The sequence below is a fragment of the Psammomys obesus genome, unplaced genomic scaffold (assembly GCF_907164565.1).
Source record: "Psammomys obesus unplaced genomic scaffold, mPsaObe1.curated_primary_1811, whole genome shotgun sequence".
NCBI classification, from domain to species: domain Eukaryota; kingdom Metazoa; phylum Chordata; class Mammalia; order Rodentia; family Muridae; genus Psammomys; species Psammomys obesus.
The window spans coordinates 33,962,681-33,976,286 of record NW_026593286.1 but is presented as its reverse complement, the minus strand read 5'-3'; the positions used below and the strand labels follow the sequence as shown (position 1 = coordinate 33,976,286).

The window sequence follows — 13,606 nt, the reverse complement described above, 5'->3', positions numbered from 1 at the left end:
AGCTTAATTTTTCACTCATAGTCAAGAAGTATTGGCTTAATATATTCTAACCTTTTATGTGTTTTAAGTTAACGTGGGAGATTTTGGGTAGTTTGTGTTCTGAACACGCATCATTCAAAGGTAGATTAGTTATAGAGGGCTGCAACTATATAAAATGCAAACCAGAGCTTTCCTCAAAGGTGACTTCTGGACTGAATTATTTGACATTAGCATAAAAGTTAAAACTTTGCTATGGAAAGAGAAAACAGATTTTCTGATGAAAAAGAAGTCAGTCTAGAGAACATGAATTGAAGATTAATCATTTACTAAGTCTGTTGGGTTGTGATTTGGAAAGCAGATGGTTGTGCTGGCACAAGGAGGAATGTAGCAAAAAAGAATTATTCCCATCTAATCATATTTGGCAACTGAACTAGTGGAGGGGTATCCCAATTAAGCCAGGAATAATGGCTTGGATTAACTATACTCTCTTATGTTAGTGTTATTGCAAAAGATAGTTAGCCTTAAGATGGAAAAAAGTTGTCTGTAGTTACGAAAAGTAGTCTCCCCTCCCCTCTGTGTATTTTTACAAGTGTGTGAATGTGTCTGCAGAGGTTAGAAGAGGCTCCTGGGTCTGCTGGAGCTAGAGTTACAGGAGTCTGTGGGCCCTCTGCCATGGGTGCTGGATCCCACATGTGAAGGGAGCAGCATGCACTCCTACCTGCTGAGCCATCTCTCCAGCCTCCTCTCCTCACAATGTAGTTCTGCTTATTGAAAGCAATTTCACTTGAAATAAGTGAATAACTCAACGGTATTCTTCTCCCATCCCTGTCTCCTGTCAAGTCTTTGTAAAGCATTCTATTAGTTTGAAATTCAGAAGGTATATAAGTTTATACAACAATAGAACTCAGAAAAGTAGCTGTGTACGTGCTCAACTAGAGCTAGCTATTTTGAAACAATAAACTTGGTTCATGAAAACCTCCTCCCTCTTGGGTACAACAATGTCTCCTGAAACATTTTTCAGGATGTTGTTGAATAATAGAGTAATTGTTGTCATCTTGAGGGGTGACAGGTTGGTAACAGGTTCTTAACAACATTGGATATCAAGGATGAATCAACAAGCAACTATTTCAAGGTGTCTGTTTGATCTAGCATACAGGCCTCCCTATTTTGCCTTGCCTGCTTCACTTCTCGAATTTTTGTAACACTTTAGTTAAAGGCGGTGTGAGCCAGTAACACTGGCCTGGAAACTGTAGAATGGTTTCATGCAGTAACTAATTTTCATTGTCGGTCTAGTTGGAGTAAGGGTCCTCCATGGCTGGAATGGTGAGGTACAACTTTGGATATATCTGTAAGGACTTTTTTTTCAAAGAAGATGAATTGAAGGTGAAGATCCACTCTGAATGTGGGCGACCCTGTTCCACAAGTCAAAATTCCAAACTGAATAAACCAGGAAGAAGAAAAGTGCTGGCCAGTGCCAGCATCTCCCTCCCCCGGCTCTCCAGTCTCCCGGAAGGAAGCAGCCTCACAATCCTGCCACTGTATCTTGCACGCCCTGACAGATTGTCCTCCTCAGAAAGAGCCAAAAGGCACCTTTCTTTCTCACATTGCTTTTTTGCCAGGTTTTTACTCACATCAACTGGAAAAGTTCATAAAATTTCTTCACCTAGCAGATTTTATGAATTAGGTAAATTGTACTAAGAGCTGGCTAAAAGCCAGTATTTCAAGCAGTTTCTCAAGATTAGTTGACAGCTGCATTGGAAATAGACGAACTGAGAAGATATAATACCCCTTTATGAAGAAAGCATTGACTGTGGTAGAATTGTCACCGCCACAGATGTGGAGACAGCGGTCTTCGGTCCACTCTTCTCTGGTTCTGTGGCCCTGCACTGTCATGAATCAGGCTGGGGGTATGAGTGGAGGCCTGGTCCAGCAGGGGGAGACAGCATTGCCGACATGGGTGGTGGCATGGGTTTCCGGGCAGCCGGCAGGCATTCTGAGTTTTACATTTGTTTTTGTTTCATAGAGAGTTGGCCATCTTTTTGGGGTTGAATGCTTAAGATAAAAAGGATGTCAGTCTACAAACAATGGTTGTATTTGTTCTGTTTAACGTAAAGCATTCACAACTAATCAGAACTGTCTTCGCCTAGTCAGCAAATCCATCTGCAGCAGCAATCCCACTTACACGTGTGCTGGGTTTAATAGAATTCAAGCCTGATGACTTTCAATAATTTGAACAGAGAGTCCATGGTTCAACTAGAGACCCAAGACCTGTTTTTTACTAGAAGGAAGGCAATAGATGGGTCTTAAGGGAGAGAACATCAGTGGGCCTGCATAGCTTCAGAAACATCCTCAAGCAGTAACCTGTCCAAAGTTCTAGCTGCTTGCTAAAAGACTAGGGGCATGAGTGAGGGCACCTCTAAGTCGACTGCGTTGCGTAGGAAGACTGCTCATGACTGACGTGCGCCGTGAATTCTATCTGCAAGGAGACATGGCCATGGCAAGTTCCATTCTCATGGTGCTTCACCTGATCCGTGCTGCTAAATGATGCTTCCCAACTTGTTCTTGTATTAGAAACTCAGCCTCTCAGTTAATCGGTAACCAATCAGTTACACCGATCACGGGGTGACTCGTAAGCTTAGGTCTGGTGTTCACAATCCCCCTGTTCACTCTCAGTTGGTTCTCTAACCCTGTGCCTTTAGGCAGGTCAACTTTCAGCCCAGTTTTCTTTTTTCCTACAAAATGGCATTGTCTATGATAAACTGTCCTTAAAGTGACTCTAAGTTAAAGTTATGTGTGAATATGAATTTAAATGGGATTCCACAGAAAACTGATGTACACGGTTTTTGAGTCATAATGGGACGAAAATTTGTCACTTTGGCTTCCTTGCATATAGATGTATTCTCCCAGCAGGCTTCCTGGGCCCCTGGCACTGCCCCCTCATCCGTGCTGTTTTCTGAGCACGAAGTATAAAAGTTGTATAGTACATATGTCAGTTGGGACTGGTCCACCCAACAGTCAGTGTTTCTCTTGTAGTTTGACCAGCAGTAGCTTTCTGTAATGATCTTCTGCTACAAAAAGGAACTTCTTTGTTGAGTGGCGAGATCTACACTCCTCAAGCTGGGCTGGGCTGGGAGGTTGGATACACAGCGAGTGGGTAAGGTCAGGGGACAAAAGTGAGTTGGCTACAGTAGGTGGGGAGCATCCAAGGTACAACAGTGAAAAGCTGTGGTGACACCCAGGCCTGAGGAAGCAAGGGAAAGCTGGTTCTGGAATTCAGTACTTTTCTACATCTGCCCCTATCTGGAGCTGTTGCTGTGCAGAGAAGCTCTAACACGGTAGCCCAGCAGGGAAGGAACCATGAGAAGTAGCTCTCTTAATCCCTCTGATCTACTGCCTTCTACTCTCCATCCTCGTCGGAGCTTCTCTTGGCCAGTGTCAAGAAAAGTCGGAAGGTGGGAGAACAGGCGCAGTGCTGCCCACAGGGATCAACCTCCCTAGCCCAAGCCTGAGCCTGAACCTGAGCGGCTTGAAGAAGGGCAAGCAGATCACTCAGCACAAACAGCGCTTAAGCATTCGCTGTAAATATTGAGAATAGTCTCATCGTAAGTTATATGTGCACACTGCTATAGCAGTACACACATAATAAAATACAAAAAGTAGAAACTAGTGTAGAGTTTTCCTGTGTTCTGTGAGTGTGCCTGGCAGATTTGATCACACCGTCATGGTTTTCAGCTCCTAGTGTGTCTGGGGAAGTAATCATGGAGAATCTATTGTAAGTTGCTATTTGCTCGATCTTCTAAGATTGTTTTCGTTTTTCCTGTTGGATTTTATATAGTTTAGAACAATATAACATAAATGGGGACCACGTTGCTGCTCTACAGCTATTTGCAAATTGAGACACTCTGGAATAAATACTGGAGGACCCACTGTCTTTCAGCTTCTTTCGGATGTGAAATTAATTTCTTTCCCTGTGATACCCTGGCTACCATATTGGGAACACATGGTTTTGATTTAGCAAGGTAGCACAACCAATCCTTTTCATTTTTACAAATAAAATAAATGTAAAAAGTCCTGTTTCATCTTACACCTCAAGTACCCGTGACGTGCATCCTCACTTCATGCCACAGGGAACATGGACCTCCTGCCTTGAAAACTGTGACTGTGGGCCATTGGAATTGAAGAGAGCGGCAGTGTTAGTTATGAAATGGCAGTAATGGGTACAGAATGTTTGACTTCAAGAAGGGATAAAACACTAAGAGAAGAGATTAACAGAGAGGAGAAATAGAACTGAGAAATAGGAGAATAAGGAACTGTTTCCTACATATGTGGAAATGGAAAGGAAATATGAAACAGAGCCAGAGAACTTGAGGATAATGAGTTGTGTTAATTGCTGATCTGGAGAGAGTCAGGACAGAGAATCGGCCAGGGGAAAATGGATGATGGCCGGGACTCAAGTTTGACAGTTGAGTCCTGCACAGAGCTGAAGCAATGTATGTCAGCTGGTTTTGTCAGGAAGGAGAGTGGAGACAACTACCCAAATGTCACTGCAACACTTCATTAGTGGTTTTGTTATCTCCTTTTAAGAGATAAGACTAGAGAGGAAGAGAAAAACTACAAGTGGACTAGAAGGGGATCATTAATTAGAAAAGGGTCTCCATGAGTTGTAGGAAAAAATGACATTGACAGTCTAGACAGAACCAGAGCTGGCAAAGAGGACTCTTACATCTCTGCTTGATACAGAGGCAGTGGCATTATGGAATTTTGCAGGAAATATAGTTCACTTGTCTGAAACACAAAGGAGATCTTTAATAAAACAATGCAAAGAAAACCAGCCACAAATCAATAGAAAGAGGGCTTCTTAGTAGAGAATGATGTCATGCTGTCTTGTTTGAATGTAAAACCAACTCAAATGAAAGTGATTTCAGTTAAGATACCATCAAAGTAACTTATCAGTCACCTTTTTAAAAGATTGTCTTCCAAAGAGCAGGTTAGAATCTGGCAGTAATGGATTGTGTATATGTCCTTATTTGTGCCTGTGGGCTGGGGCAGGCATGCTCTGTGTGTGAGCCCATGCATTCTCATGTGGGTATGATGATGGCATGCAAAATCAAACAGATGACGGTCAAGAATGAAGAGGTTGCATGCCAGAAATAGGGATTCTGAGGTTGGCTCCATCATTAATTAATTCCATTTTGCTGGTCAGGAGTTTTAATCTTATAGTTTCTGTATCTACAGAAGAAAGAGGTTGATCATGGTATCTAAGTTTCCTTAAGCCTTAAAATCCATATTTTAAAAGCAGGTACATGAATTGGTTGTAGTTCTGTTACTATAACAAATACCTGAGATGGTCTGTTTGGGCTCACAATTTTAGAGGTCCCAGTGCGTGTGAAACAGATAACCAGCTTGTAGTGGAGTGCCGTGTGGTAATATCCAGGGCACTTGGCAGAGTCAACTATTTACCTCATGGCTTGAAGTGAAAGGGAGGAAGAGGAAGGGATTCCAACCCCCAGTCCCTCTGAAGGTCATGGAGGTTATAGTCCAGTGACACAAAGACCTCCCAGAGGCTTCCCCCGCCTGCTACGAGCACCTTCCTGGGGCTCCAGCCTTTAACACGTGGGACTCAGGAAACATTTAGGATCCAGACTGTAGCAGTAACATATTCCAGTTATGTAAAATGTGGGGATTGTCCAAACTCTGAGAACGTTTCTCTTGCCTGAATGTCAGGAAAACATTTTGCCTATGATTTGACTCATTGGAACAGATGATAAGTTTTGAAAATAAAAAGTCAACTGATGATACATTTGTAAATGCTGAAAAAGACTAAATTAAATTGACTTCACGGAGAATTTCCCTGCTAAACTCTTTTACTTGAACGCTTCACTGTCCCAGGCTGCCACTGGCCATTTGATGAGTTGTTCTAGGCCTACAACTCTTACTTCTGTCTCTTGTCCCTTTCTTCCCTTTTCTTCTTTTCCATCCCTGCTCTTTCTCCTTCTTTCTAGATATTTATCCCTGGCTGGACTGAACCCCACTATATAGTCCTGATTAACCTTGGGTAGGCTTTGAACTTGCAGCCACTCTCTTGACCCAGCTTCCCACATGCTGTTGGTAACAGGCATGCACCTTGGTTATCACTCCTTGGAAACTGAAGGTGTTAATGTAAATCAGCAGTTTTATTCAGTCTAAACCTTCTCAAGTTTCATGGTGCTGATTACTAATTTATAATTTGTATTCATTTATTCAACAATAATTATTTGGCTCCCACTGCATGTCTGGAATGTTACAGACACTGTATGTTACAGCCGGTGCAATTGTAAGAAAGGTGACTCCTGTCTCAGTGTCTGGATGGGAGCTGGGGCAGAGGTTTTCCCATCTTTTTCCTTTTCTCATCATGGTCCCTCATTCCTGGATGTGATCTGAGAGCATCTCTTCTACATTGTATTCCCTGTGAGCCAGTTTACAGGTTCCTAATAACTGCTCTTTGATGTTTTGTGACAGATGATTCAAGAGAGCCGGGTCCTCATAGAAATGGCCGACTCGGTCCATGAAAAGATTGTACAGTGTCAGAAAGCAGGTAATTTTTTTTTCTACTTTGTTTAGAAACCGCAATGGCAAGTCATAGCAGCTTCAAAAAGTTTCTCTTCTTCCACATAAAATTAAGATATTTCAGGCAGTGTTTGCAGCTCAAGTTAGGTTTGTCTTTGTTGTCTGGTAAAAGAGACTTTAGGTGGTGAGTGTTTATTTGTGTATGGGAGGGTGGTGTTAGAAGATGTCAGGAGGGGAGGACTTATGAATAAGCCCTGGGGTTGGGAGCCTCGTAGAGTCTCTCACTGCTAGCGAGGACACTGTGGTCTTATGTGGCCCTTTAAAGCCCACTTCACAGTTATGATTTGAACTGTAGTCCTATTTACTCCTGTGGTTTTGCTCTTCCTGGTTATCATTTTGGATCTGTTCTCTCTTTAAGGCTGGGCTAGGATGACATTTCTGTGGGCGTCCACTTAGGTTTGTTTGTGCTCACTTTTGTCCATATCCCTGGGCTTTACTTTCTTGGCTCGGATGTGCTCCGCTGTGCACACGTGAAGTGAGGAGGAGGAGGAAGGCAGGGCAGTTCTGACAGCTGCTGTATCAATATGCCTATGATGTTTGATGTGCATCAAACATCGTACTTGGTCCTGTCGTACTTGGTCCTCAGAAAAGCTATGCATTATATCCCTTATACAGATGGGATACGTAAGAGGCTGGTGAGTGATCCAGTCTGCATCAGCACTCAATAGCATTTACTTGTGAACACGGAGTCGCTTGGAGATTGATGCTCCTTGCTAAACTTACCAGCAAGCAACCTTAGATGTTTTTATTGAAAGAGCACACACACACTCACACAGATCAAAATACCCGGTGCATACAGGAGCCCAGACTTTGTTTTGCAAGCTACATATGCATTGAGCCATTTGGTCTTTACCACAGTGATACTTAATCCCGCCCTTTTACCAGGGAGGAGCTTGAAGCCCAGTGAGTTTCAAGGGTAGTTCAGACTCACACAACTAGTGCGTGAGTGAATTAGTGTGAAAGCCTGTGCTGTGTGCTCCTGTTGGTACCGAGGGGCTTTGTTAAATAAGCATCTGGAAAGCCAATGTGTTTTTAGGCCACAGTAATAAAAGTAAGGTGACTAGCATAAGGAGAATGGCATCAGATCCCTACCCAGCGTGAGCTGCTTCAAGCCCAGCTAGGACACCGTCCGTTCTAAGATACAGCTGTCTATGTTACTCAAATCCAGAAAGTCAGCTGCTGCTGTGGTCCTGCCTGGATATGCCATCCTCAAAGATGAGTCACCAGTAATCAGAAACAGGTTAGAACAGCCGCCACAGAGCACAGAGGATCCATGGGGTTTAATTCAGTAGCTTTATATATACAAAGGGCTGGTCTGTGGATGAGAGATTAGACCTTGTTGCTCTGAGGCCAGGCAGCACTGAGGATTATAAGCTCTGGGAAAGAAGATCGTGGCTCAGTGTCAGTCCCAGCCCTCCAAAGATGGAACAAATTGTCTGTTAGAGAATGTGATTCTCATCCTGAGGTTCTAGGGGAAAGGCTGCAGAAACAGATGATAGCAATGTTGTTTTATGACATTCAAGCCCGAGTGAATGGTAAAGCAAAAAGTACCTGAAAGGCTATTCCCAAAGATGAACCATGTGGATATTCCTAAGACTGTTGTTTTTTTAAAGTCTTTATTTGGGAACAGATCTGCTAATGACTGTTTAACCTGCATGGGCTCCACAGCTTGCTTTTAAACCCCAGGGCTGGTTCATTAACGAAAGTGAGAGATGTACACACACATGTGAGTTTACCTTCACACTCCACAGCTTTCCACATAAAAACCAGGAAAGAGACAAGTAAGGTCAGTGACACCCATTGGGAGGGTTTGCCTTTTATTTTTTCTCTTGTGTTTATCTATGCATCCAGGGTGCTTAAAATGTAATTTAGCCTGTATCAGTTACTCCTAGACACCTTCAACATGGGATGTATAAAGCAGAAAAAATTCAATTTGGGGTTTTAGAAATTATAAGAGTGAGCAGAAACATGAAATTATATTTTGCTGACAACATTTCATGGTAGAAACACACGTTTTCCTGAAATGTGCTCTAATGTTCCTTATGTGTGTTCTTTTCAAAGGGATGGAGTTCCGAGAAGAGCTTCATGATCTGGGGGCAAAGGAGGGCTTGAAAGGAAGAAAACTCAACAAGGCAATTGAGAGCTTTGCTTGGAACATCACTGTGCTGAAGGTACATGACTTCCCTCGATGCCTTTTTTGCTGTTTCTCTGCTTTTCTCTCTAGGGTAGAGAGAAGCATCATCGACTCAATACAGTGATTTGAATTTTAAGGCACAAGGAGCCTGATCACCAGGTTTAGCTCTAAGTGACGGAAGACAAAGCCTGGGCAGAACTTGTTTTTATTTTTCTTAATAGGACAACAAAGTTCATGATGGAGGCTGAGGACAACACATGAATGAGACCTAATTTTATTGCTGTGTGTGTGTGTGTGTGTGTGTGTGTGTGTGTGTGTGTGTGTGTTTATGAGAACACTTCTGCAAGTCAATATGGCTTTCTCATTGTGTAAAGTCATGCCAAATGCTGCTGGGAGGGTTCCAATGTAAGCAATTTGGAACAGTCTTAAAACTACAATATCTGGGGCCACTTAGGATTTTTATTTGAAGAATAGTCACTATAAATGTACTTCTTTTTGAGTGCATTTTTTTTGAGATTGTAATTTGCTTTCTGCTACAAATTTATTTTGGAGTTTGAAGTAAGGATGCCATGCTTTTATGTTCTTTGGCGTGCGAGGAGAAACAATGTAGGTGGTTAGAAAAATTTACTCTAGACATTGTGTTGGGAATACCCAACCATAAACAAAAATTAATAATTGCTACTACTTAGACAGTGCCTGTTATGCCTAGTGTCATTTAATGGCAGTTATATGAAATAATAATTTAGTACAATGCCCCCCTCCCCCCATCACTGTCACTGTCACTTACAGATGAGGAGATGGAGGCATTGAGAGCTTATACATCACCAAAGGTCCCTCAGCTAGTTAATGGCACAGATAAGGTTTAAACCCAGGGCCCTGGCTCTCACTTGTCTGAGAGAGCTGCTATATAGCTCTGTGAAAGTGAGCTGTAAGGCATATTCCTCGGGTCTCTTAAAAATTCAGTCCATTGGCATTTAGTAGCTCCTACTGTGTGCAATCTGTGGTGGGCATTGGCAGAACACAGATAATGTAAGAGTGAAAGACTGTGAGTTCATTAAGTTAGCAGCTGAGGGTGTGGTAGAGAGGGGCGTTGTTCATCTGAGGGTGGGCTCTGTCTGTGGCATTAGAAGAAGAAGAAGACACTAGACCTTTAGCACAAGATTTTTAAGCCTTCTCCACTTGGGAAAATTTTCCCTGAGATATTTTTATGCAATGCCCGGTATATAGATACATGAAATAGGCACCCGGATCATTTGCTGATGGTAACCAAGGAAGACATTCATTTTTAAACAGCTATAAAATAGATAATTATACCGTTTAATAAAGACAAATCCAAATTTTCATACTTACGAGATAGATGTAGTTATTTGTCTTCACGTAAACTTGGGTCTTGGTTAAGGATTTGATACTGCGGGGTGGAGAGCATCTCAGTGTTTATGATGTTTTGACTTTATCATCATCAGTGCTAAGATGGTCGCTTTGCATACTCCAAAAAGGCAGTGCTATGTTAGAGCCACTTCAGGAACCGTATAAAATTGCTTCTAATCCTAGGCTATAATTCATGTAATGGTTGTTTTATGAACCCACATTACCAATTCAAACATCAGTTCTAAAATCAGTAATTCTGAAACAAGTCAATCCAAAAGTGTGCCGATTTGCTATCTGCATGCTGAAGAACAAGAGTAGAAACAGCCGGTCTTTGTAGCTGGTACTTACAGGGTCCTGTTTCTGTGAGGACAGAACATTTTGTCCATACAGTAAGAACACTGCATCATGTTAAGTAGTCTCAAGAAGAGGATGAGGTCTTCAGACAGTGTTGGCTAGCATGAAAACACACGCAGGGCAAGCACGCATGCTGTATGTTAAGAACCAAGGCTGCCGTGAAGTCAGGCAGCACAGCCAGGCGCCGCCAGGAGCATATCAGTGTGTTGTAAGTTCGAGTGTTTTATTTAGTTTTGTCTGTTGTGCATTTGTCTTGCAATGCCCACGGACTGTCCTATAGCTTCACATAACACTGTGACCCAGAGTTGAGCAAACCGAACCCTAGGGCCTACCACAGCACCCTGAACTTAATATAAACTCCGTCGGAGTAGCAAGTGTTTCTTTGGGCTTGTTAAAGGGGAAGTATTCAAGAAAGCTGCTCAGAGATCTGAGAATCAAGACTATGTGTTACCTGGCCCTCCAGGGCTAGACTGAAAAGGAGAGATGGGCATACAACCACTTCCTGTTATAATTCACACTTAATGATTCAGAGTTTACTATGAGACCAGCATTCACAACTAGGTGACACACACACACACACACTCACACACTCACACACTCACACACTCACACACGCTTATGTATTTCCTCCATTACGCTTAACCAGCTGTGTGTTCTGGCAACATTACTTGTGGCCGTGATAGAGTTTCTACACCCTTCAGGTGAAGAAATGGGCTGAGGCTGGCTTGCGTTTGTTGAGTCATATAGCTAGCAAACGGCAATGCCGAGATTTTTAACTGGTTACCCTAGTCCTGTTACCCTGAGCTGCCCCCTGTGAAGCTCCAGCCATGTTTCCAGGTAGGCTTATGCAGGGATGAGCACAGATATGTGCAGGCTGCTGGACAGTGGTGAGATTTTGGTGTCTGTGCTCATGGTAAGAATGCTCACGTCGGTGATTCCATGAAGAGTTTTTTAAGTGAGATAATATAGAAAAAGAGCCAACTCCCAATGCACAAGACCGGAGGCTATTGAATCTTCTGCCATTAGTTTTCCAGATGAGACCTCGCCTCACAGAATCAGGCTTTCTTTTGTTGGCTTTATTTTGCTATTAACTTCTGACATCAGGCCACTTCGTTTTTGTAAGGTCTGCTGGTATGTTTGTTTGCTTTAATGGTGGGAGCTGATTTCTAGATGTGACCGAGCAAATGTTGTATAAATCGCTCCAAGACAGATCTTTAAAACAGAATTGATCTTCTGTAATTATAGCTGTGCACTGGCTGCTCGCATGGCAGCCCAAGCACAGAATCCTAAGCAACAATAGTGGATCCTTCCAAACATCAATTATTTCATTGGAAATATTTCAGCATTTCTCCTACTGGGTTTATTGAGCTTATTAATCATGTATCCATTATCCTAGTGCTAGAAAAGTCATGTCTTTGGAATTTGAATTATTGGGTAACAGAAACATGGCCTCTGGTCCTGTAGATGTTTTCCTATTGGCTCTGCTCTGAGAAGATAGTTTTCCCTATGAACCTTCTCACACCCAGAGAACCTTGCTGTTGATGGGTTTTCCGCCTTGGTGTTAATTCTTTAAGTTTTAATGAATTACTGATTTCTATTTGAGTTTATTTCAGTCAATTTGCCTGGTTAAGTTATTAATATTCACTTTGTTAGGATGTAATCATGGCATTTACCACAGGCATGGGGCAAACCTTTTACACCCCTCAGAGTCTGCTGCAAAGCTGACTGTAGATGGTCTCCAATATCTGGGAGAATGGAGTGTGCATTTGTCAAGAGCAAGTAAATATGTGGGTTCATGTCTCTAAGGACATTTAATTTCAGGGTAATTGCCAGGTCGGGGCAAAACAGGAGGAAAAAGAGAAATGCCCAGTGATGCTTGGTTGTCACCATGGAGTAGAAAAACATTTATCTCAGACTGAAAAGAAAATTATTTAGTTTATTGGAGAGAGACGCTCTCCCATATAGTGAATGGACTGTAATTACACTGACCAAATTTGCCCAGGGATCATACCTTGGAATCTAGCATGGAGCTGAAATCAAGATGGCCCTGAAAATTCCTATACACAAGGGGTTTTTAAATGTATATTCTGGCACCACACCTGGACCTAGAAGAGGGGCTTGCTTAACCCTTCCTCTCCCAACACTTTTACAATATGAGTGTATCAAACTGGAATAGCCAACTTCCTCTTTTTTCTTACTTTTTGTCCACAGCACTTGATTCCTCAAACAGCTCATTGCAATGATACAATGATGAGTGCTTCCTGTTTCCCCCCTTGACTGTCTTCATGATAGCCAGTGATTCTGTCCTGCCTTTTCCTTCTAAGCTAACAGTCTCTTCCATCTGTTGCTTCTCCATGGTGTCCTTCAGAAACAAGTTTTGTGTCTTAGTTTGCACTGTTGTGATAAAATAGCTGAGGCTGGGTAATTTATAAATGTCAATTTTTTAAAAAATTTTCTGGGGCCCACATAAGTCTAAGATTAAGGTACTGTCAGGTTTGGGATCTGGTGAGAGGTCCATAGCTGGCTCCAAGATGGTATATGGCTATTGCATCCCCTGGCAGGGTGGTGGTGAATGCTGTCCAAATGGCTGGCAGGAAGGAAGAACAAAAAGTTATAGCTAGCCCTGAAAACCTGTTTACAGGGCACTAATCCTGTTCATGGGCGTGAAGTCCTCATGAGGTAATCAGCATCTGAAGCCCCACGTCTTCATATTGTTGCCAGGAATCAAGATGTCAGCACCAGCCTCAGAGGCGAGACAAGCATTCTAACCATAGCACTCTGTTATTGATGGAATCTTAAACTATCACAACGGGAACGTCTTTGTTGGGCCCTAAGATTTCCCAAGGTGAAAATACAACTTTCCTTACAGAGCCGGCATACTGCTTTGAATTTTGGAAGAATTTCATTCATGCAAGTTCTTATCGCTAGTAAGAACAGTTTGATATGAGGTAGAATTGGTTTAAAGTCTTAGACTCTGTCCATAGTGATTTGACTTTTGAAATATGAGAATGACTTCTTTGAACTCCTGTCATGTCTATAACACTAAAATCAGAGACTTAGACATGAACCAAGGTGAGTTTCTCAGCATCTATTTTGTTGTTATTGTTGGCCTGGTAGGTATTTTAAGGAACTATTTTTTTATCTCTTCATTTTAAAACATTTATG

The 13,606-nt window shown here is 42.3% G+C and overlaps 1 protein-coding gene across 1 annotated transcript in view; it reads left to right on the top strand.

Annotated features, from left to right (window-relative positions):
* The window catches only part of Plcl1 (phospholipase C like 1 (inactive)), a 317,598-nt gene that overhangs the window by 272,746 nt on the left and 31,246 nt on the right, over nt 1–13,606 (top strand). Inside the window, exons 4-5 of the mRNA XM_055617026.1 lie at nt 6,478–6,553; nt 8,647–8,756. Coding sequence (XP_055473001.1) covers nt 6,478–6,553; nt 8,647–8,756 — 186 coding nt within the window. The remainder of the gene's footprint in view (nt 1–6,477; nt 6,554–8,646; nt 8,757–13,606) is intronic.